General features: G+C 38.6%; 2 protein-coding genes across 2 annotated transcripts; both read left to right on the top strand.

Moving 5' to 3' along the window:
* Positions 1-3525: 3525 nt before the first annotated feature.
* On the top strand, positions 3526-5626 carry LOC134098545 (ladderlectin-like). Its single transcript, XM_062551621.1, has 7 exons — positions 3526-3590; positions 4237-4321; positions 4440-4484; positions 4644-4697; positions 5031-5078; positions 5236-5327; positions 5483-5626. The coding sequence occupies exons 2-7, from the start codon at positions 4255-4257 to the stop codon at positions 5624-5626; spliced, it is 450 nt and encodes a 149-aa protein (XP_062407605.1). The 5' UTR covers positions 3526-3590; positions 4237-4254.
* Positions 5627-9186: 3560 nt separating this feature from the next.
* Positions 9187-12500, top strand: LOC134098533 (ladderlectin-like). Its single transcript, XM_062551611.1, has 9 exons — positions 9187-9232; positions 10596-10682; positions 10798-10842; positions 11237-11290; positions 11410-11457; positions 11634-11725; positions 11877-12002; positions 12191-12290; positions 12413-12500. The coding sequence occupies exons 1-9, from the start codon at positions 9187-9189 to the stop codon at positions 12484-12486; spliced, it is 672 nt and encodes a 223-aa protein (XP_062407595.1). The 3' UTR covers positions 12487-12500.
* The last annotated feature ends 12567 nt before the right edge of the window (positions 12501-25067 follow it).

Genomic DNA, 25067 nt, shown 5'->3' with positions numbered 1-25067 from the left:
ATGTGGATATAAGGTCATTTTTATTTTTAGTTTATTATACTGAAAGGCTAAATTGGTAGCCTATGTCTACTTTATCATACACATTTGCATTGCAATGGATTTAAAATCCTTGTAATTGAAAACCTCAGAATTCCTTATGAATCAATAAAAAAATGTTGTCCTTAAATTATGTGTCTGATGTGCTTCATGCTTCTCTTGTTATGTCAGGACATATGCTCTCATACCAGTTAACAGGGTCCAAGGATCTCTGTTCATTGATACTTGCATACTCCCCTGTGGGTCCTGCATCTCATATAAAGAAGCCAATGAACACAGAGCTATTTAGTCTTCTTCTGTTCTGTCTAAACTTAGAACTACAACTCCTTACAATATTATACACATTCTTTTCTGTGACACCAGCAGGGATGGCACAAGGGCCCAAGTCATCTTTTATAAAATGTCTATTTTGTTGTTTTATAGAATGATCATACTTTAGACCCCATCTCAGCTATTTAAAACACATGGTCACTAACATTATCAAACCTTGGGCAGATGGCACAACAGTGCGCTCCTATGTTGCATAATCAGTCATGGGTGTGTTTTGGGCATAACACCATTTAAACCAATGAGAAACACATCTGTCATTCCCACAGCGCATCAGTATTTTTATAGTCAGCAGCATAAGGACATTTATCCTGCAGAGGAGTTGCTGCTTACATCTCTTGACAGTGCATCTTCAGCTGTGCTGCATATGCACCTTGTAGGTTTTTCTTGGTCAGTGGCATAATGCGTTTTAAAATAGCAATTTTTGCACAATGCGACACCTAATTGCCACACCCCTGGCCTAAAAGCTTAAAAGTGAAGCGCATGCATGGTGCAAGTCTCGAGTGTAAAATAGGAACATACTTTGCATCGGGATGGTAATCCACTTTGCACCAGGTTTTGCATTGTAAAAATAGGACCCTTAGTCACCTAAATTAAAAAAAAGTAAAAAGATTAATGTTCTGTACCCGACAAATTCTGTTGTCCCATAGTTGTCAGTCCTGATGTTTTAGGTAATTCCATTAGATTAGATTAGATCCGATTAGATTAGATACTTAATTGTCACTGTGCAGAGTTATTCTGTTGAGATATGACATATGCTAGTGATATTCTTGGTGGGCTATTTACAATGTAGACAGTCAGATCACTCACATAATTATTCATCAAACTGTAGGTCCATTAATCATTCATTCATTCATTCATTCATTCAACCTGTATTTATTCTCAGAAGTTCATTGAGGGTAGTGCTCATTACAATCACAACAAAACAACAGCAAAATAAATAGTTCACAATAACTGTAGTGAAATGTACAAATAAACAACACCAAAATATGCAATAAAAGATATCACATTTAGGAGGGGGAATGGGAAAGTTCAGAGTTCATGTTTACAGAGTGTTGAATATTATTCCAGGAAGTAGGGCATTAGAGAAAAAGGCTGACTTTGCCAACAGTAGTTGTGTAGATAAGTAAAGACTGCTAAATATGACCAACCCACGTCATCATAAAGGACACAATGGTGACTAACCATCACTAGTAATAAATCTAAAGACAGAATGATAGACTTTGTCCAGGAACTTGAGTGAAGAAGCAGCAGCATTTCTCAAAATTACATCTACACTGACAAAAATACAATTTGTTTCCAATGGCTGGTTTTGTCTCTGTAAAAGAAGCCTTTTTTTTTGTTTAATGTAACTTTCTCATTTAGCCAGATACCAAAATATCTAAATTCAGAGATGATCAATTTATTATGGACATCTACACATTATTAACTTCAGTGATTTTATCTAAATAGCATGAATAAAGCTGGCTTAGTTTAACATTGATAAAAGTTTCCTGAAGAATGAAAATGATTAAATGAAAATGATTTAGTTGTCTACCGGTAACTTATGACGTCATCAGGCTACCGGTAACTTAATTTCATGCATAGTCTTACCATTCGTCTGAGATTGCTTCATTCCTGCAACATCATCAATAGCGAATGCCCTTTCATATCTGAGAGATGTTGATCAAATAGGAGAGCAATTTTCAACCTTAACTGCCAGTGTTTCGAAACCTACCACAAGTGAAGATCTTGCCACCAAGAATACGACATCACCTGCAATATTGCCCAATATAAGAACAACAGCAACAACAAATATTTCACTACTGCTGAAGTTTTAAATCTTACAGCTGCATTAAAAGTGCTCAATCTTCAACAAAACACACAGACACGACTTTTTATCAACCACCCATAGTCTTGAAAGTACAATGGCTGGGTCAACATCAGCAGTTCCAGCTTCAATATCTTCTTCCGCCTCAAAAGCAGCATTGTTGATCACTCAAATTGAACCTTGGAGAGAAACGTAATCTCTTCATTCACAGGAGAGATCTAGTGGGTTAATAGTAGAGTATGTCTAGCTTATACAGTACACCCCTACCCTAGCTCTCAGCCCATCTCAGTCAACTAAAACACAAAGGAATGGAATGTCAGGTCTTATTTGTTCTAGAAAAAAGATCGGCTGCTTTCAGGGAATCATAATATGTGTTATATCAGCATGAGGTGAACTCTCCAGTGGTGGAAGATAGCATGTGTGTGTAGATTAGATTTTTCCCGGTTCCTTCCTGCAAATTACACTGCAAATTGTTTTACCGTAACAGATTGCACAAGATTCCTCCAAGACTGCACCCAAGAAAATCATAAGGAAAATGCCATTTGGCAGATTGGTCTTTCAACTATAGTCCTTCATGCACTCTGTGTAACTTAGACATATGAAATCTTATATGTTAATGTGGTTCTCCAAGCATGGAGGTTCTCAGTGATGTTCTCAGACTGTTCTAGGATCATCACAAAGATTTCAACGTGTACTCAGTGTGTGTCTGTGTCTGTTTCAGCCAGTGTGTGTACAACTACAGCACCTGACCATTATTCACCAACAAACCCAAATTTACAATCAAATAATTTAAAACCACTTAAAACGTTTTTTTGTAGTATTGCAACAAACCCCTTAAGCCTGAAATGCTCTTCAAATGTCACTTAATCACTATTCATACTGCTTCATGCTTGAGTTAAGGGGAACTCAATGGTTTTATTGTCTTGATTTGAATAAATAAATAAATAAATCTTATTGCTGAGTTCGCTACTGACATGTAGTGACCAATATCTACAACGATGATTGAATACCGGTGACTGTGATGCCTAACACGTGACAGCCAAGACCTTTTATGAGACATGCAGGCGATTTTACGTATAGGTAATTTTATCAGTTATCTTTATATGTCAGATGTTTATTACACTTTAAATAACCATATCAGCAGTTTTTACTCCATACAACTCTGAACGTACAGCTGCTCGTTAATAACAAGGAAGAGAAATTTGAGAAATTCCTTGTTTCAGGAAGTGTCCTTGAACATTTTGTTGGGTCAGATAAGCCTTCAAGTCTGCACGTGTGGTTCTTTGGATGAAATGTTGGCCAAGCAACACTGAAGAGTCATTGAAGTTATTTTTGAAGTTTTTTTTGAAGTAACCTTTTGAAGTTATTTTTCCAAGTCATCTTGTGCAAACAAGCCTGTGTCCACCCTGAATGATTTGTGAGTCTGACATGTCTTTCACTATTGCTACTCCAAACACTTTATAGGCTCTCTGTTCTGAGAGTCAACACAAGAGGTGGATTTTTACCAAAATATTTAGCTTTTTATACTGAAAAAAATAAATAAACATAATTTCCCAACAACAGCAAAAACGCACGGGTCTGTAATGTGTCTAATATTGCCATTAGCTGCAACTCAACCGCCTTTCCCCTTCACTTTTTTCCTTTGCAAAGTGAGTAAAAAGCTCTACTAACTGCACAGGCCTGATTCTACATCATCGTCAATTTAACATGATCTACCTGCATCATCGTAATTGGGCCACACGTTTCTTGGAAACATTGTTTGAATGGGCACTGTACTAGTCTATATAGATAAAGGGTTTTGAGCTTATCATTATTGTTTTACTGCTATACTACAGGAAGTGTATCTTCTTGGCATATGAGGGAGGAGAGTATAAAAGAACCACCACACAGGTCTAGTTTTCACTTAACCATCTGTTTTCATACTTCACTGCATCATCTAAAGGTATGCTTCATTTTCTAGACTTTGTTAAGCTCAAATCTCAGCTAAGGTGTCACCAGAAATGAAAGATAAAAGATACATGTAGCCTATTTTGTTTCATCATTTATACTCTCTTTGTTTCTAGACAATCATCAAACTCCTCATGATGAAGGCTCTCACTGTTTCTGCCTTGCTCTGTCTCGTCTTTGCATCCATGACAACTGCTGCAGGTAAGGCTCAGTGGTTACTAATAGTGGTTATGAATAGTGTTACGTCAACATTTGCAGCAGGATGCATAATATCAGTGGGAGAACAATTCATCAGTCTGTTTGTTCCATGTGTTTCCAGTGGTGGCTGTTGAAGAGAAACCAGAAGAAACACAGAACTCTGTAGGTGAGTGGCAAACCCAGAATGTGGTAAATTATGTGTTATCATCAGATCACCAGGATTCTGTGTACAGCCTGTAATCTGATATCTTTTGTGTTTTAAGAAATATACTCCTTATTCACAACCTGGAATGACCGGTTTCTTTCTTTAATTTTATTTTACCAGTTAACGGTTTACTAGCAGAGGATGTTCCGGACTATGAAGCTGTTGCTCCATCAGGTACAAAGTGACATGCAGTTATCCAGGGGGTTATGGGGATTACAGTTACATCATTAAAAACAATGTTTATAAAGCAAGCAAATACTTTAATCAGAATTTAATCATTCGTCAATAGACTCAGTTAGTCATATTCGCATCTTGCTAAAAAGACATTCTTGTGATCCAGCACTGAAGCTCTTCTGCTTCACTCTTAGAATAGAAATGTCAAGCTACAACGATGCTTTCACACATGTTCGAGTCAGATATTGTTGAAAACTGTAGATTTGGTATGACATATTCAGCTTAACCATCAACAGTATGAACTAACTGCCAATTTTAAAAAAATCACCACAGACTCAGAGATGGCTGAAGTTCCAGAAAATGACAATGAGGCTGATGCAGGTCAGTTCAAGTTGTTGTGTCTAAACTAAAAAGCATATTGGTTCTGCATGGGTATAGCCTAACTGAACACAGCTTAACTTCATTTATGTTGTTAAGAGAGATCTCTTTTAAAGTTTTGGTATCTAAAACAATGCCCCAAATGTCTATTATTGCCCAGCTGCTCGGATGTACTGTCCACCTGGCTGGTTCAGTTTTGGATCCCGCTGTTACCAGTATGTCAGCAGTCACATGAACTGGATCAATGCTGAGGTATTGTTTCTTCTTCTTACCAAGCAAACATATTTTACCAAACAAAACTATTTGTATCGTTATCATTGGTGAATAAAATGAACACATCTGTTACAGTAAGACACAGTGTTACAGTTGACTATGTGAATGATTGTTGTTTCTATACTTGGCTGCAGAAACACTGTGTAAACCAGCAGGCAGCTCTGGCCTCAGTGCGAAACCCAGATGAATATCAATTCCTTCAGAATCTGGTTCAAATTGCTGGCCGAACAACTGCCTGGATAGGTGGATTTTATTTCCAGGTCAGTCAGTCAAATTAGAGAATTATTCTCTCTTTCTGTTTCTTTATCTTGAAAATGTGTTTTGCTGTTTTCCAACAGAAATCAACATGGTCTACAGTTGTACAGTTTTATAACAAATAGCCATAGTAAAAGTATGTGTCTGTAGAGAAAAAAAATCACTTAACTCAAACTTACTTGACAGGGCTCATGGATGTGGATTGACAGAACAGGTTTTTTCTACCAGAACTGGTACTCTCAATCCAGTGTTAGTAGTTATCCATGCATGTACATGCGCTCATCAGGTAAGAACATGGATGCACTAACTCTAAAGTTATTGGTCTATTTAAACTTGAAGTAATATGTTATTCTCTTCTGTCATATGTTCATTCATTCATTCATTCTTTCATTCATTACAGGTGGATGGTCAAATACTAACTGCGCAAGTTCCTTACCATTTTTCTGTGCCCGTAGCCAAAATCCTTGTAATTGAAAACCTCAGAATGCCTCGTGGATCAATAAACATTTTTTTCCTTAAATCTGTTTCTGATGTGCTTAAATCATGTTTTATATATGCTCTCATTATACTGTATCAGCTAACAGGGCCCAAGGATCTCTGTTCTTAACCGCAGGGTCAATGATACTTGCATGCTCCCCCTTGGGCCTTGCATCTCATAGATGCCATTGAACACAAAGCTACATATATTATTCTTCTGTCTAAACTTAGAACTACAACTCCGTACAATATTATACACATTATTTTCTGCACACCAGCAGGGATGGCACAAGAGCCCTGCCCAATCATATTTGATTAAAAAAAGAAATGTCTATTTTGTTGTTTTATGGAATGATCACACTTAGTCACTTTAAGAAAAAAAATCAAATCACTTCAATAATATTCTGTACCCGACAAATTCTGTTGTCCCATACATTTAGAGTTGTCAGCCCTGTTGCTTAATAAAGGAAATTGGAATAGATTAAAAACCTATGTTTGAAATATGACATACAGTATGCGAGTGATATTCTTGGTGGGCTATTTACAATGTAGGTCACTCTAAGATCATTCACATATTCTTAGTATTCAGCACTAATTTAACATTAATAAAAGCTTTTTGAAGAACATTAAAACGAAAGTTTATTCAGTTGTCTATTGGTTTACCCTTTGTCTGAGACTGGTTCACACCTGCGGGCAAACCCCATGAAATCAATAGTCTTTCATGAATGCCCTTTCATACATCTGAACAGTATTGATCTTTAGCATACAAAGATGAGGGCAATTTTCCATTGACATTGATAGATAGACTGACCTGGTGATGCATTGACCATAATAAGGTGCTGGTAGAGTGTGTGGTGGTAGTGCAAAAGTGAACAGTGCAGGGATTTGAACAGTGCAACAACATTGATTGGCCGCGTTTCCCAGATTCGTTTAGAAGCTCTTAAGTAAGATCTTCTTAGGAGCACTCTTAGAACACTCCTAAGATGATCTTAGCTCTTAAGAGTTTCTTAACGAATCTGGAAACGCGGCCATTGTTAAATATGAAATATGTCTAGGAATAGACAAGAATGTAAATATAATTGCTTAACAAACAAGATAAATATTATAATTTAAGAACAATAAAATGAAATTAAGTTATGAAGATAAGTATTGTAGAAGCAACAGATGTAAATGTTATCACCACAGTCCAGATTGTGTAGAAGGTCTAATATAGCCTGTAAGACAGTCAGACCAGATGGACAGCAGGCACAGTGATATGATGGTAGGGGCAGAGAGAGACTAGCTCACACCGGAAAGTCAAATACCTCCCTCCCCTTTTGAGTGCCGTTGAAAAGTTGGATGGCCCTGGGGACAAAGGACCTCCTCAACATGTCTATTGAGCATAACAGTGACAAAAGTCTGCAACTGAACATGCTCCTTAGTTTATGAAGCGTTCTGTGTAGTGGGGTCATTGTCCATAATCGCCAGCATCCTGCTCATGGTCCGTTTCTCTGCAGTTGTTGCGAGTGTCTCCAGCTCGATGCCAACATCAGAACCAGCTTTCCTTATTAGCCTGTTCAGTCGCCCAGTATCACTCTTCTTAATGTTGCCTCTCCAGCACACCATAAAAGAGGACATCGACTTCAACAGTATCACACTAATTGTAACACATCCAATGACAAATGAGCACAGACGATGTTGCTATTGCTTTTAAATCTGTTTTATCAACTGTAAAGTTGACTGCAACAACCTCAACTAGCTGCAAGTGTTTTGAAACCTACAAATGAGGAGCTTGCCACTAAAAATACAATATAAGCACAACAGAAACAACAAATCCACAAGAAAGTATTTGAATACTACACCTCAGTCACTACCAACAGCAAAAACTTTAGCCCAAGTTTGGCCAAAACCTATAGGCCTATACAACCATGTCAACCAACAGTTACAAGGGAAGCAACTAAAAGCACCGTTACTAAAGGAACAGACAAAACTGTATACAGCTAGAAATACTGTATCATCTTCAGAAACTCCTTTGACTACAACATTGTTTTGATGACTGTCTTCTTCCACTACTGCTGATAGAACTTCAAAGCTAACAGCTGTAGGCCTATCAACACATTTTCACACTTCAACAAAAAACACCACTTTATTAACCACCCAAAACCTTATCGCCAAGTGTTGCTGTCACTACAGTATCTGTTACAGCATCCACATCAACAATACAGAAAATTCTGTGACTAAATGTACAACTACAACTCGTGATATTTCAGTTATGATAGAAGGTCTTGAAACAGTAGGCCTACAATGGTTGGGTCAATAACAGCAGTTCCGCCTCAAAACCAGCATTGTTGATCACTCAAATTGAACCTTGGAGAGAAACTTCATTCACAGGAGAGATTTTGTGTGTTAACTTAATAGTAGAGGATGTATAGCTTATACAGTACACCCCCACACCCTCTCAGCCCATGTGACAGAGCGCACCGCGTCTGTCACTCAGGTGGGCGCATTCCCGCCAGTAAGAACAATGAGAACGGAGTTTGCACTTGAACGCATGCTGCATACAGTAGCCTATACACACACTGGAGAAATTAATTAAGTGATGGAATGCATATGTAGAAAAGTATGGAATATGTATTGTGTCGTTGTATGATGCGAAGGAATATTGGTTAATGGCTATTAGCGGCTGATGCAAGGCATAATGTCGGGGCAGTTGTGGCGGGTTTCGTGCGCGCGCAAATTACATCGTAAATGGAATCGCGTTCGACTGTGCCAATGTTTGTCTGTGTATTGTGTATTGTCTATTCTATGTATTGTTGTCCTTACCTGATGTCTACCTGTCTTCCGGGGTGCGACAAGAGTGTCGGAGGTGAGACCCAGTTAAAGGGACGGGGCGCGCTCCCACGAGGGAAGCGCTCATAGAGACAGGGGTGTTTCAGTTTATTTGTTTTAGTTGTTATTTTGGGGTACTGTAGCGAAGTAGTTATGATTAGACAGGAATGTTGTCAAGTAAGGTATTGCGCTTGCATAGTATCTAGCCTAAGAGGATACGTTATTGCGCTAATTGATTGTTTGCTGTGTTTGGTCTGCGCCAATAGCATATAAGAGTATTGGGCGCTTCATTCGGGCGATGGGCCTCTGCCGTGAGAGGGCACATTGTCTCGGTCAGAGTGTGGGTACGTAAGGGCCTAGCTTTAGTGGGCATTATCCCATGTTTTGTTTTTCGTTTTGATCAGTGTTTTTCTTTTGTTTGTGTATGTCTCATGTCTTAAACCTACCGGTAGCTTAATAAAAAAAGGAAGTTATTCTTCTACTGTGCATTCCGACCTGAGTCACTCCATCTGCACGGACACATTACTACATCAACCAGGAAACAAAATGGAATGGAATGCCCCTTAATGGATGTTATTTGTAGTAAAGATCAGCTGCTTTCGGGGAATCAATATGTCATATCATATCAACAAAGATGAAGGTGGAGCAAGATACTAAAGCCACTTCAGGAACCCGGAAAGCACGAGGGGTGGTCAATTTTAAGTATAAGTAATTAGGCTAATGTTCAACATTTTATCAATATTTTATCTTTATCTATAGTTTCACTTTATGTGTTTATTACACTTGAAATAACTATCAGCTCTCCATACAACTCTGAACAAACAGCTGCACTTTAATCAAGGAAGAGAAGTTCGAGAAATTCCATTTTTCAGGAAGTGGCATTCAATAAAATGCTCTTGGGTCAGGTGAGCCCTCAAGTCTGCACGTGTGTTTCTTTGGATGAAAAGTTGGCCAAGCACCACTGGAGAGTAAGGAAAGACAGGGAACTATCTTTCATCTCACCACATTGCTGTGTGTTCAGAGTTTATTGTACCTTTTGAAGTTATTTAGAAAAATCAACTTGTGCAAACAATCCTTTGTCCACCCCATATGATTTGTGAATCTGACATTTCTTTCACTATAGTTACTTCAAACACTTAATAGGTCAGGTTAATAGATTGTTCTTGGAGTCAACAAAAGTGGTTGATTTTGGGCTAAAAAAAGGTAGCTTGTAATACTGAAGGAAGGTTAAAAAAAAAACGTAATTTGAAGTCCTGCTATTATCCTGTTGAAAACTCTGATACATATCAAAATATTAACATATAACATATTGCAATAACCCTGTAGAGTTTATTGGCCCCTGCTTAGAGAATTTCCCCCTGAAAACTGATAAAACTGTCAAATTGATTTCCTTATGATGTTTCTTGCTAGGAACATCTAGAGATTGAGTTAATCATTATTGTTTTATGAGATTTACTGCCATACTACAGGAAGTGTATCTTCTTGGCATACAGAATGAGGGAGGAGAGTATAAAAGAACCACCACTCAGGTCTAGTTATCACTTAACCATCTGTTTTCATACTTCACTGCATCATCTAAAGGTATGCTTCATTTTCTAGACTTTGTTAAGCTCAAATCTCAGCTAAGATGTCTGCAAAAACTAAATATAAAAAATACCAATGACCAAAACTTCTCAAGTGTTTAATTTATACTCTCTTTGTTTCTAGAGACAATCATCAAACTCCTCATGATGAAGGCTCGTACAGTTTCTGCTTTGCTCTGTATCATATTTGCGTCCATGACAACAGCTGCAGGTAAGGTTCAGCTTGCCACCCGACTCAGACATTCTGTTACATCGGCTTTTGCAGCAGGTTGTATAATATCAGTGAGAGTTCAGTTCATCAGTCTATTTGTTCCATGTGTTTCCAGTGGTGGCTGTTGAAGAGACACCGGAAGAAGCACAGAACTCTGTAGGTGAGTGGCAAACCCAGAATGTGGGATATATCAGATCACCAGCAGGGGTGTAGTGGTAAAATAAGAGGTGGGTGAACTGTGAATTTTGTGCACAAGACTGCCCCATGTGGTATTGGATTTTTTATTCAGAACATGTTTGATGATGGTGGAGGTAATTGGCCAAATACAGTGTGATTTTTCTTTTATGTTGAAAGTAAAGCGAGAGGTGGATAAACTCTAATAAGAGATGGATAAACTTTATTAGTAGATAAAGGTGTTTTCTTCAGGTTAGCCTCCACCACAACCCTGATCTGGATTCTGTGTACGGCCTGTAATCTGATATCTGATATCTGATATGAAGAAAAATGTCCTTCTGCACAGCCTGGGATGACCAGTTTCTTTCTTCTTTTACCAGATACCAGTTTACTAGCAGAGGATGTTCAGGGCTTTGAAGCTGTAGTTCCATCAGGTACAGTGACATGCATTATCCAGAAGGTTACAGGAGCAATTAAAGACACATTTTTTGTTGTCAAAATAGTCAGTTTTTAGTCTAGTTTAAAATATAAATAAATTGTTTTTAACCATCAGATTCAGAGATGGCTGAAGTTCCAGAAAATGACGATGAGGCTGATGCAGGTCAGTTCAAGTTTTTGTGTGAACCAAGATAATTATAGTAAGTACCATGACAGTCTAGACTAGCAAAACATACTGGTTCTACAGTACATGGATATCTTAACTTCATTCATGTTGTTAAAGGAGATGGCATCTCTATTTAAATTCTGGTACCTAACAAAATGTCTATTATTGCCCAGCTGCTCGGATGTACTGTCCACCTGGCTGGTTCAGTTTTGGATCCCGCTGTTACCAGTATGTCAGCAGTCATATGAACTGGATCAATGCTGAGGTATTGTTTCTTCTTCTCACCAAGCAAACATATTTTACCAAACAGAACTATTTGTATCATTAGGTGAATGAAATGAATACACTGTATGTCTATGATAGACAGTGCCCTTATGTTGACTAAGTGAATGATTGTTGTTTCCTCTTGGCTACAGAAACACTGTGTAAACCAGCAGGCAGCTCTGGCCTCAGTGCGAAACCCAGATGAATACCAATTCCTTCAGAATCTGGCTCAAATTGCTGGCCGAACAACTGCCTGGATAGGTGGATTTTATTTCCAGGTCAGTCAGTCAAATTAGATAATTATTCTCTTTCTACTCTTTCTGTTTCTTTATCTTGAAAATGTGCTTTGCTGTTTGCCAACAGAAATCAACATGGTCTACAGTTGTACAGTTTTATAACAAATAGCCATAGTAAAAGTATGTGTCTGTAGAGAAAAAAAATCACTTAACTCAAACTTACTTGACAGGGCTCATGGATGTGGATTGACAGAACAGGTTTTTACTACCAGAACTGGTACTCTCAATCCAGTGTTAGTAGTTATCCATGCATGTACATGCGCTCATCAGGTAAGAACATGGATGCACTAACTCTAAAGTTATTGGTCTATTTAAACTTGAAGTAGTATGTTATTCTCTTCTGTCATATGTTCATATGTTCATTCATTCATTCATTCTTTCATTCATTACAGGTGGATGGTCAAATACTAACTGCGCAAGTTCCTTACCATTTTTCTGTGCTCGTAGCCAAAATCCTTGTAATTGAAAACCTCAGAATGCCTCGTGGATCAATAAACATTTGTTTCTTTAAATCATGTTTCTGATGTGCTTAAATCATGTTTCATATGCTCTCATTATATACTGTATCAGCTAACAGGGCCCAAGGATCTCTGTTCTTAACCGCAGGGTCAATGATACTTGCATGCTCCCCCTTGGGACTTGCATCTCATAGATGCCACTGAACACAGAGCTACAGTACATATATTATTCTTCTGTCTAAACTTAGAACTACAACTCCTTACAATATTTTACACATGATTTTCTGCGACACCAGCAGGGATGGCACAAGGGCCCAATCATATTTGATAAAAATATAAGAAATGTCTATTTTGTTGTTTTATGGAATGATCACACTTAGTCACTTTAAGAAAAAAAATCAAATCACTTCAATAATATTCTGTACCCGACAAATTCTGTTGTCCCATACATTTAGAGTTGTCAGCCCTGTTGCTTAATAAAGGACAAAACAAAAAGTCCTCCGCGCTCCTGGGTAACTCTGGTGCGTCAACGGGAGAGGACAACTTAGTAGAGATAAAAGAGGTTCACCGGAGCAACTCAGAAGTTGAGATTTTTAAATATTTATTTAAGGTGCCAACATCAAGAGACTAACGTTTCGACGTTATGTTACGTCTTCATCAGAGTGTGAAGACGTAACATAACGTCGAAACGTTAGTCTCTTGATGTTGGCACCTTAAATAAATATTTAAAAATCTCAACTTCTGAGTTGCTCCGGTGAACCTTTTTTATCTCTGCTTAATAAAGGACATCGGAATAGATTAAAAACCTACAGTATGTTTGAAATATGACATACAGTATGCGAGTGATATTCTTGGTGGGCTATTTACAATGTAGGGCACTCTAAGATCATTCACATATTCTTAGTATTCAGCACTAATTTAACATTAAGAAAGCTTCTTAAAAAACATTAAAATGAAAACTTATTCAGTTGTCTATTGGCTTACCATTGGTCTGAGACTGGTTCACACCTGCGGCCAAAACCCCATGAAATCAACAGAATTTCATGAACGCCCTTTCATAGATCTGAACAATATTGATCTTTAGCATGCTACAAAGATGAGAGCAATTTTCCATTGACATTGATAGATAGACTGACCTGGTGATGCATTGACCATGATAAGGTGCTGGTAGAGTGTGTGGTGGTAGTGCAAAAGTGAACAGTGCAGGGATTTGAACAGTGCAACAACATTGATTGGCCGCGTTTCCCAGATTCGTTCAGAAGCTCTTAAGTAATATCTTCTTAGGAGCACTCTTAGAACACTCCTAAGAAGATCTTAGCTCTTAAGAGTTTCTTAACGAATCTGGAAACGCGGCCATTGTTAAATATGAAATATGTCTATGAATAGACAAGAATGTAAATATAATTGCTTACAAACAAGATAAATATTATAATTTAAGAACAATAAAATGAAATTAAGTTATGAAGATAAGTATTGTAGAAGCAACAGATGTAAATGTTATCACCACAGTCCAGATGTAGAAGGTAATATTGCCTGTAAGACAGTCAGATCAGATGGACAGCAGACACAGTGATATGATGGTAGGGGCAGAGAGAGACTAGCTCACACCGGAAAGTCAAATACCTCCCTCCCCTTTTGAGTGCCGTTGAAAAGTTGGATGGCCCTGGGGACAAAGGACCTCCTCAACATGTCTGTTGAGCATAACAGTGACAAAAGTCTGCAACTGAACATGCTCCTTCGTTTATGAAGCGTTCTGTGTAGTGGGGTCATTGTCCATAATCGCCAGCATCCTGCTCATGGTCCGTTTCTCTGCAGTTGTTGCGGGTGTCTCCAGCTCGATGCCAACATCAGAACCAGCTTTCCTTATCAGCCTGTTCAGTCGCCCAGTATCACTCCTCTTAATGTTGCCTCTCCAGCACACCATAAAAGAGGACATCGACTTCAACAGTATCACACTAATTGTAACACATCCAATGACAAATGAGCACAGACAATGTTGCTATTACTTTTAAATCTGTTTTATCAACTGTAAAGTTGACTGCAACAACCTCAACTAGCTGCAAGTGTTTCGAAACCTACAAATGAGGAGCTTGCCACTAAAAATACAATATAAGCACAACAGAAACGACAAATCCACAAGAAAGTATTTAAATACACCTCGGTCACCAACAGCAAAAACTTTAGCCCAAGTTTGGCCAAAACCTATATACAACCATGTCCACAAGAGTTACAAGGGAAGCAACTAATAGCACCGTTACTAAAGGAATAGACAAAACTGTATACATACAGCTAGAAATACTGTATCATCTTCAGAAACTCCTTTGACTACAACATTGTTTCGATGACTGTCTTCTTCCACTACTGCTGATAAAACTTCAAAGCTAACAGCTGTATCAACACATTTTCACACTTCAACAAAAAACACCACTTTATTAACCACCCAAAACCTTATCGCCAAGTGTTGCTGTCACTACAGTATCTGTTACAGCATCCACATCAACAATACAGAAAATTCTGTGACTAAATTTACAACTACAACTCCTGATATTTCAGTTATGACAGAAGGTCTTGAAACAGTACAATGGTTGGGTCAATAACAGCAGTTCCGCCTCAAAACCAGCATTGTTGATCACTCAAATTGAACCTTGGAGAGAATCTTCATTCACAGGAGAGATTTTGTGTGTTAACTTAATAGTAGAGGATGCTATGTCTATCTTATACACCCCCACACCCTCTCAGCCCACCTCAGTCAACCAGGAAACAAAATGGAATGGAATGACGCTGAATGGATGTTATTTGTTCTAGAGTAAAGATCAGCTGCTTTCGGGGAATCAATATGTATCATATCAACAAAGATTAAGGTGGAGCAAGATACTAAAGCCACTTCAGGAGCCCGGAAAGCACGAGGGGTGGTATATTATATTTCAAGTATAGGTAATTAGGCTAATGTTCAACATTTTATCAATATTTTATCTTTATCTATAGTTTCACTTTATGTGTTTATTACACTTGAAATAACTATCAGCTCTCCATACAACTCTGAACAAACAGCTGCACCTTGATCAAGGAAGAGAAGTTCGAGAAAGGAAGTGGCATTTTTTGGAAGTGGCATTCAATAAAATGCTCTTGGGTCAGGTGAGCCCTCAAGTCTGCACGTGTGTTTCTTTGGATGAAAAGTTGGCCAAGCACCACTGGAGAGTAAGGCAAGACAGGGAACTATCTTTCATCTCACCACATTGCTGTGTGTGTTCAGAGTTTATTGTACCTTTTGAAGCTATTTAGAAAAATCAACTTGTGCAAACAATCCTTTGTCCACCATATGATTTGTGAATCTGACATTTCTTTCACTATGGTTACTTCAAACAATTAATAGGTCAGGTTAATAGATTGTTCTTAGAGTCAACAAAAGTGGTTGATTTTGGGCTATAAAAAAGGTAGCTTGTAATACTGAAGGAAGGTTAAAAAAAAAAACGTAATTTGAAGTCCTGCTATTATCCTGTTGAAAACTCTGATACATATCAAAATATTAACATATAACATATTGCAATAACCCTGTAGAGTTTATTGGCCCCTGCTTAGAGAATTTTCCCCTGAAAACTGATAAAACTGTAACATTGATTTCCTTATGACGTTTCTTGCTAGGAACATCTAGAGATTAAGTTAATCATTATTGTTTTATGAGATTTACTGCCATACTACAGGAAGTGTATCTTCTTCACATATGAGGGAGGAGAGTATAAAAGAACCATGCACCACTCAGGTCTAGTTATCACTTAACCATCTGTTTTCATACTTCACTGCATCATCTAAAGGTATGCTTCATTTCTAGACTTTGTTAAGCTCAAATCTCAGCTAAGATGTCTGCAAAAACTAAAGATAAAAAATACCAATGACCAAAACTTCTCAAGTGTTTAATTTATACTCTCTTTGTTTCTAGAGACAATCATCAAACTCCTCATGATGAAGGCTCTTACAGTCTCTGCTTTGCTCTGTATCATATTTGCGTCCATGACAACAGCTGCAGGTAAGGTTCAGCTTGCCACCCGACTCAGACATTCTGTTACATCGGCTTTTGCAGCAGGTTGTATAATATCAGTGAGAGTTCAGTTCATCAGTCTATTTGTTCCATGTGTTTCCAGTGGTGGCTGTTGAAGAGACACCGGAAGAAGCACAGAACTCTGTAGGTGAGTGGCAAACCCAGAATGTGGGATATATCAGATCACCAGCAGGGGTGTAGTGGTAAAATAAGAGGTGGGTGAACTGTGAATTTTGTGCACAAGACTGCCCCATGTGGTATTGGATTTTTTATTCAGAACATGTTTGATGATGGTGGAGGTAATTGGCCAGTGTGATTTTTGTTTTATGTTGAAAGTAAAGTGAGAGGTGGATAAACTCTTATAAGAGATGGATAAACTTTATTAGTAGATAAAGGTGTTTTCTTCAGTTTAGCCTCCACTACAACCCTGATCTGGATTCTGTGTACGGCCTGTAATCTGATATCTTTTGTGTTTTAAGAAAAATGTCCTTCTGCACAGCCTGGGATGACCAGTTTCTTTCTTCTTTTACCAGATACCAGTTTACTAGCAGAGGATGTTCAGGGCTTTGAAGCTGTAGTTCCATCAGGTACAGTGACATGCATTATCCAGAAGGTTACAGGAGCAATTAAAGATGCATTTTTTGTTGTCAAAATAGTCAGTTTTTAGTCTAGTTTAAAACTTAAATAAATTGTTTTTAACCATCAGACTCAGAGACTGCTGAAGTTCCAGAAAATGACGATGAGGCTGATGCAGGTCATTTCAAGTTTTTGTGTGAACCAAGATAATTATAATAAGCACCATGACAGTCTAAACTAACAAAACATACTGGTTCTACATGGATATAGCCTAACTTAACTTCATTCATGTTGTTAAAGGAGATGGCATCTCTATTTAAATTCTGGTACCTAACAAAATGTCTATTATTGCCCAGCTGCTCGGATGTACTGTCCACCTGGCTGGTTCAGTTTTGGATCCCGCTGTTACCAGTATGTCAGCAGTCATATGAACTGGATCAATGCTGAGGTATTGTTTCTTCTTCTCACCAAGCAAACATATTTTACAAAACTGTAACTGTATGCTTTGTATCATTAGCATAGGTGAATGAAATGAATACACTGTATGTCTATGATAGACAGTGCCCTTATGTTGACTAAGTGAATGATTGTTGTTTCCTCTTGGCTGCAGAAACACTGTGTAAACCAGCAGGCAGCTCTGGCCTCAGTGCGAAACCCAGATGAATACCAATTCCTTCAGAATCTGGCTCAAATTACTGGCCGAACAACTGCCTGGATAGGTGGATTTTATTTCCAGGTCAGTCAGTCAATTCTGATTATTTCATTTTCTACTCTTTCTACTCTGTTTGTCAACAGAAACCAACATGTTTTACAGTTGCACAGTTGCGCAGTTGCAGTTTTACAACAAATAGTCATATTATGTGTCATGTCCTAAAGAAAAAATCACTTAACTCAAAATCACTTACCAGGGCTCATGGATGTGGATTGACAGAACAGGTTTTTACTACGAGAACTGGCTCTCCCCATCCAGCACCACTCACTATCAATGCCTATTCATGCGCTCATCAGGTAAGACCATTGATGCATAAACTCTAAAGTTGTTCGATCTAAATTCAAAGTGATGTGTAATTCCCTTCTTTAATATGTTTATTCATTCATTCATTACAGGTGGATGGTCAAATACTAACTGTGCAAGTTCCTTACCATTTTTCTGTGCCCGAAGCCAAAATCCTTGTAATTGAAAACCTCAGAATGCCTCATGGATCAATAAACATTTTTTATCCTTAATACATGTGTCTGATGTGCTTCATACTTCTCTGGTGATTTAAGGACATATGCTCTCATATCATATCAGTTAACAGGGTCCAAGGATCTCTGTTATTACCCTTATATCAATGATATTTGCATTCTCCCATTTAAGCTTTGTAATTCATAGGCCAGGGGTCAGCAAGTAACTTTGGGCCAGTATTTTTTTAGCCAATAGATGGCAGGCCAGAGTTTAGGCTATATTTAAACACCACTGCGGTGGATTGCCCATTGGTCCACCACACACATCTGACACGGAGAATGAACAAAAATGACTCTTGAAAAATAAACATGGATGGGCTTAATTATGGTCTACTTGAGAAATAAAATGCTCTTGATGAACTCTGCTTTATCTCCCCTCTCAATATTGTGAATAGTTACAATATAGCCAACTATAATTTGACCAATGATGGACAGCTTAACACAGAGCCTGACTTATTATTAAGACTGCCGCTAGTATAGCATAGCAGTCAAATAAGAATTGTTACAGAAAAGGGTTTTATCCCCCATCATTTGTTTGGTCCCCACCCCAGGGGCCCCAACGCTATAGCCCATACCCCCATAACCACTCATTTGTGAGTTGCACACGTTGAGGGGGAAAAAAATGAAAATGTACAATAGACCACTTTAATCGCCCTTATCTTCGGTTGAGATATTCTGAACAACTACCTCAGAAGATGATTGTGAAAGTGAAATTTCAACTTCAGAAATCAAATCACTACTTTGGATTTGAGCTCAGCTCACCCACTGCAGTGACAGACATTCCACTTACCACCACATCATCAACAACATTTGCAGTATCCCATTTGTAAGTTGCACCCGTTGAGGAAAAAAAATGAAAATGTACAATAGACTGCTTTAATCGCCCTTATCTTCGGTTGAGATATTCTGAACTGGAGTTCAAATAATAGACGAGTGCAGATGCATTTAGGCTATACCTTACTAGTCACACACAGGTTTTAGTAAAGCAAGATTTACTGGAATCCCTGTGTTGCATACACGGTCTTGCATGCAAGCAGATTCCTTCAAATGCTCTGACTGTCAAAATACTGACCGCTGTTTGAAGTTGAAGTTGCACTACTTGCTGTGAAAGGGAATGACAGATGTCACTCTCATTGGTTTAAAGGATGTTGTGCCCAAAACACAGCCATGACTGATTAACACTAGAAGCGCCGCGCCGTTCTGACCCACTTATACCTAGAAGCGCCGCGCCCCGGTCATTTGACCGCTTTGACGACCTACTAGAAGCGCCGTGCTGTTGTGAACTACTTAAAGCGCGGCGAGGCGGTCAAAAGACCGCTGAGTCCTTAGACTGGGAGGCTGTTACTTACACAAAATGATCGCTAGATGGCGCTTCGTGCACGAATCAAATCGTTTGGTCATAAATTCAGTTTGCACTAGTATCATTCGTGTCAGACCGTGTTGTTGATAGTCTGTGGTTGTTTCATTATGACATACAGCACGTTCGAGTTATCTGTTCATTTAGTTGTGTTGATTTGTGTTGTTTGAGGTAAAAACTCTGGAAGAGTTCTTGAACAAACCTTAAGCAAACTTGACTTTCAACTAAAATGCTCTAAAAGTGAATGGGTAAAAGTCAATTCACTCCCCAAATTCACTTCTATTCATTTAATAGGTAGCCTATCTGTTTGCGCCGCCGAAAATGAACAGTCTGCCGACAATTAACAGTCTGGTTTCAATTACACAGTAGCCAGGATTTCAGGCCGCATTTTACAGTCTACCGTGGCTACTTTCTAAAACATTTTTTATTCATTTAGGGAGAATGGGTCTAGCTACATCTGAGGGAGGGAGATAGAGAGCTATGCTGAGCAGAAATATATTCTCCGTTTTGTGAATGTGTATGATATGTTTGCGATGTCTGCTGAAAAAAGGCTATGGGCTTATTGTTTCTACAATTTAAGCTAACGTCTACGTGAATTCGAGATCCAGCATTGACAATACACATTTTAACTGAACTGCCAAGGAGAACTGTAGCCCACTGGTTAGAACTGCGGCCTTAAATCCAAAGGATTGCTGGTTCGATTCCCGACTTGTTCATGGCGGAAGTTATTTTAAGCAAAACATCAATAAATATAGGCTATGTTCTGTTTTTTCTATTCACACAACTACACGCACGCTGGCGAATTCGAACATTCTGAAACGCGCATATGCGATGAAACATGATTGCGCATTCTTCCACGAGTTGCCTAAATAGCCATGCCTACAGCCTATCTATGCACAGAGAGAGGCGGTGGGGGTGGGGAGGCAGTTAATTGTCGTCGATGCGCGGTGATGTCTGTAGTAGCCTAGCCTAGACGAGAGTATGGGGGAGGGGGAATGATCGGTTTCAAATAGGCTATGTTGCAATGGATAGTGTGTTATGTATAGACCCCGAAGCCATTTGCTTTGAGAATAACGGCTGGCTGATGAAGTAGTTGGCTGGCTAGCTGGCCCAGCCAAAACCTAAATGAGGCTGCAGCCGCCAACGTTTTCATGACTGATCATGGCTTTAGTTGCCACTTCATGTCTACAGATGTCTATATTGTACTAGATCTCAACACAAAATGTTATTGTATTGTTTTGGACAACGTTCTGCACGTTTCACTTCAATGTAGACTGCATGCGTTGTGAACAGGAAAGGAAACGGTGGAAGTCGCATCACGGACTTCTGTTTTGTTCTGTAATACCTCTATAATATCCTCTAGCCGCTATAGTATTTCTATAGCAATCTTGTAGTACTTCTGTAGTATGTCCCAATTTACTATAGTATTCCTATAAGATTCCTACAATATTTAGTCCCAAAATACTATAAGATTCCTATAGCCTAGTACTTTTTCGTAAGTAGCCTAATAACCTATCGCGTTCAATGTTGTAGATCCGTCTGTTCCAGAATATTGGTTCATATCATCAATCTTTGGGTTTGGTGTTTGTGCAACCTGGCCCTGGAGATTTAACAAAAGTCTGACTAGCCCTACGTAGGAATTAGGAAAGCTATGTAAGGCGAGATCAAGATTAGGCTACGTTGCTTGCTTCTTTCCCCCATGTCAACTCACTGTGAGTTCTATATCGTAGCAACGAGCACAATACTGATGTGGTGTGTCCAGTGGGAAAATCTCATGTAGCCTAATTTCTAGGCTCGTTTATTTTTCGCGTGTCTCTATGATATAATTATTTTTAGATGCAAAAAGTCTAACTGGCTTAGTCAAAGTTGGTCAGATGGCGGCTCAATTTGGCTAGTATTGTGATTCATCCGTTTATTTCAGATAGTTTGTTATGAAAAAACATTTACAAAAAATAATTGTTCGTCGACGTTGAAAAACAGTCTGCAAATTCAGTCTAGCCTAAGCTACATTTTTTCGCTCGTGCCAAGCAGCGAACCCGGGTCTCCTGCGTAATAGTCGAGAGATTTAACGTTGCGCCACTGAATGACTGTATTAGGAATGAGCGAGCACGTAACAATTTGGGAGGGGGCTGAGCCTATCCTCCATCTTGGAAGGGTGTATCATTTGTTGCCAGGGGCAACGCCTTCCGAAGAGTCGCGTTTAGAGACTCATCAAAACTGTAGTCTAGATTCTTGTCTACAAGGACCGTACAAGGACAAGCTTATACCAAGCGCAAAGCAGCGATATTTGGAGAAGCTCTCCAGCATCCAAAGTTACTACACTATGCAAGAGTTCAAAAGCCACAAGTCGTTAAAAAGTTATGAGACTTTCTGCTGTGGTTTGGCCATCTACAAGCCTCGAGGGGCCGGATTCACGAAGACAAAAATACTTCCTAAGTGGTGCTTTCTTCTTATCTTTTGTCTTAAGAGCAAATTTAAGAAGATTTGATATTCATGAATAAAGTTTTCTAAAGTATTCTTGAAAACAAAGATCTTAAATGTAGGCTTAATTTTCCTCGCAACTTTAAGACAACCCCGCACCTGTCTTAAAAACGTTACAGTGTAAAGTCGGGCCTCTTATAGTCATAAATAAACACATTTACCAGTTTTAGACAGCTCGTTTGAAATATCAGCCTTTATTATGTGTACTCACGATATATGAGCCAAACATTTATTGCTAATTTTAGCTTGCGGCTATTGTTTTCGGTAGCTCAGTCCTCTGAAAACTCGCATAGACCGAAGGGTTCCTGCCAGCATTCGGCGCACGTCGACGTCAGAGTAGAACACGTTTCATTTCTTAAATATCTAAAGTCCATGGAAATGGCAGTATTATCTAGTAAAAACGGCAAATTCCAAGAAAGAAAAGCGTTTCAAAGTTAAGATAACCAGGAGTGCCTGAAGGCATGACTTTTCCTCTTAGCAACGGTTGCCACTTGTAAACAAAACTGTATGATCGCGTTTAGTGTAATGGTGCAGGGCATTCTTATCTAGCTAAGTTCAGTGGGAAAACAAAGAAGAGGTAGCCTACGGGGGCAGTTCTTCACACAGCAGTGATTTCCAATCATTGTCAAGTTGTGCGGAATTAGAACCTACCGGGTTAATAACACACGACTTTAAACAATTAGGCTACGCTTTGCCGCCCGGTATCAGGACCATCCTTCCAACCAGGGGAGGAGCTCCGTTTAGAGGAGCTCAGCTCACGGCTGTGACGACACTTTCTCATTCCTATGCATCAATTTGGAAATATACTTCTTTGTCCAGCAAATAGGCTATGTAAGAAAATGCTTATTAGTCTGAGCTTTAAAAGATAGCCTACAAATAGAAGATAAGATACAACTATGAATGTACGTAGGCATACGCGCCCAGCTACGTACATAAATAGGCTTCGACGAATTTCAGCTGAAAATATTTTTTACACACGTAGGCCTGCCTAATAGAACAACGTCGCAGAACAACGTTTTCAAAACAAACTCGCATTTTACCACTGTAAATCGCCTCCATAGACTATGCCATGTAAATGAAAAATAGTTATTAACATAAGTCACATATATAATACATATTGCACATATATAAACTATATGTTTTATGGTAAAATATTATTCTCATGCCCGACTGACAGGAAACCCTTGCGACATCTGCTGTGAGAAAAGAGAATAGCAGCCTGGACAAACATGGCCGAACGCGAGACAACATAGTGTTGTCACATAAGTGAGCGCAAAATAGCTCTAAACTAGCTTGTACCGGTGTGCTTTTGGTCATGTAAAAATTCTGGGTGACAAAACATGCATATTTAGGAAAAGTCGTGAACGTAGGGTCCTGGAATTGAATCGAGTGAAAAGATTTTTTTTTTTTTGTAATCACTGCGGTCAAATGACCGCAGCCCGGCCGTTCTAGGTATATCTAGGTCAAACCTACACGGCGCTTCTAGTAATACGCGTCAGCGGTCAAATGACCGGTGCTTGGCGCTTCTAGTGTTAAGAAACATAACAACAACACTTTTGAACAATTCACCAGGAAGGCCTCTGATCACAAAATCACACCATTAAATTAGCGAATGTGGACTTGACACACCGAAAAGTTTGCATCTCTGATCAGGCATTTCACTAAAAGCATCGCTAAAATAGAGTATTTTTCTGTCTAAACTTATAACTAGGCCTACAACTCCTCAAAATATTTAATAATATAAAGTTAATTCTCCCATGTTGAAATATGATATATGGTAGTGATATTCTTTGTGGCTTACTTAAAATGTAGGAGACACTCCGATAACACTCAGATTTACATATTCATCAGACTGTATGCCTATAACAATTAATTAATTAATTCAACCTTTATTTATTCACATGTCATTGCGGGTAGTCCTCATTTTCAGTGATGCTGAGATTACAATCAAAACAACAGCAAAAGAAATAGAAGGAAATAGCCGTATTGAAATGTACAAATAAACCAAACCGACCCGAAGGAATAAGCAATCACATTTTAGCGGTGGAAGTTAAGAGTTCATGTTTATAGTATGTTAAAGACTATTCCAGGAAGTAGGCTATGTCATTATGGTAAAAACCTGATATTCTCAACAATGGTTGTGTAGATAGTAAAGACCAATGTATATAAACCAATGTGTAAAGATGACTAACCCACTTCACCAAAGGACACAATGGTGAGTAGCCATTACTAGTAATAAATCTAAAGGCAGAATAATAGACTGTGTACACAGCCTTGAGTGAAGAAGCAGCTATTTCTAAAGATCTACATCTCCGTAGTCCAATGCTGACATAAAAATGCTTCAACAATTTGATTCCTACTACAAACAGGGATGCTGGATTTGTTTCTGTAAAAGAGTTTAGCTATGGGGTGAATAAATGTAACTTTCACATTCAGCCATATGCCAAAATATTTATATTCAGAAACTATCAATTTATTGTGGTTATTTGTATTATTAACTTCAATGGACCTACCTCTATGAATATATCGTTTTATTAGCATTCAACACCAACTGAAGATTAACAAGACCATCTTGAAGAACATTAAATGAAAGTTTATTCAGTTGTCTGCTGGTAACTTTATTTCATGGATAGGCTTACCGTTTGTCTGAGATTGGTTCACACCTGCTGCCACACCCCACAGCATCAATAGCATTTCATAAATGCCCTTTCATACATCTGAGAGACTGATCTTTAGCACGCGACAAAGAGGAGAGCGATGTCATTTGTTTCTTTTTTAACAAACACATCATCTACAACACATGGCTGTGGCGGCGAAAGTGCACAGGTAAGGACTTAATTCACTCCAGACATTAGCACTGTTCTGATACAAACGTATAGGCTACCCTAACCGTATAGTGTTATCCATCATAT

This window comes from Sardina pilchardus, chromosome 2 (genome assembly GCF_963854185.1).
Source record: "Sardina pilchardus chromosome 2, fSarPil1.1, whole genome shotgun sequence".
Taxonomy (NCBI): domain Eukaryota; kingdom Metazoa; phylum Chordata; class Actinopteri; order Clupeiformes; family Clupeidae; genus Sardina; species Sardina pilchardus.
The sequence above is the reverse complement of the archived record's forward strand: the minus strand, read 5'-3'. Positions and strand labels throughout refer to the sequence as shown.

What these genes read in the sequence shown, in the direction of transcription:
- LOC134098545 (XM_062551621.1), top strand. Translation starts at nt 4,255, where the DNA reads ATGATGAAGGCTCTCACTGTTTCTGCCTTGCTCTGTCTCGTCTTTGCA. An exon ending in ATCCATGACAACTGCTGCAG is followed by an intron (nt 4,322 to 4,439) that starts GTAAGGCTCAGT and finishes ATGTGTTTCCAG; the next exon opens with TGGTGGCTGTTGAAGAGAAA. An exon ending in TGAAGCTGTTGCTCCATCAG is followed by an intron (nt 4,698 to 5,030) that starts GTACAAAGTGAC and finishes AAATCACCACAG; the next exon opens with ACTCAGAGATGGCTGAAGTT.
- LOC134098533 (XM_062551611.1), top strand. Translation starts at nt 9,187, where the DNA reads ATGGGCCTCTGCCGTGAGAGGGCACATTGTCTCGGTCAGAGTGTGG. An exon ending in TGAAGCTGTAGTTCCATCAG is followed by an intron (nt 11,291 to 11,409) that starts GTACAGTGACAT and finishes TTTAACCATCAG; the next exon opens with ATTCAGAGATGGCTGAAGTT. An exon ending in CATGTACATGCGCTCATCAG is followed by an intron (nt 12,291 to 12,412) that starts GTAAGAACATGG and finishes CATTCATTACAG; the next exon opens with GTGGATGGTCAAATACTAAC.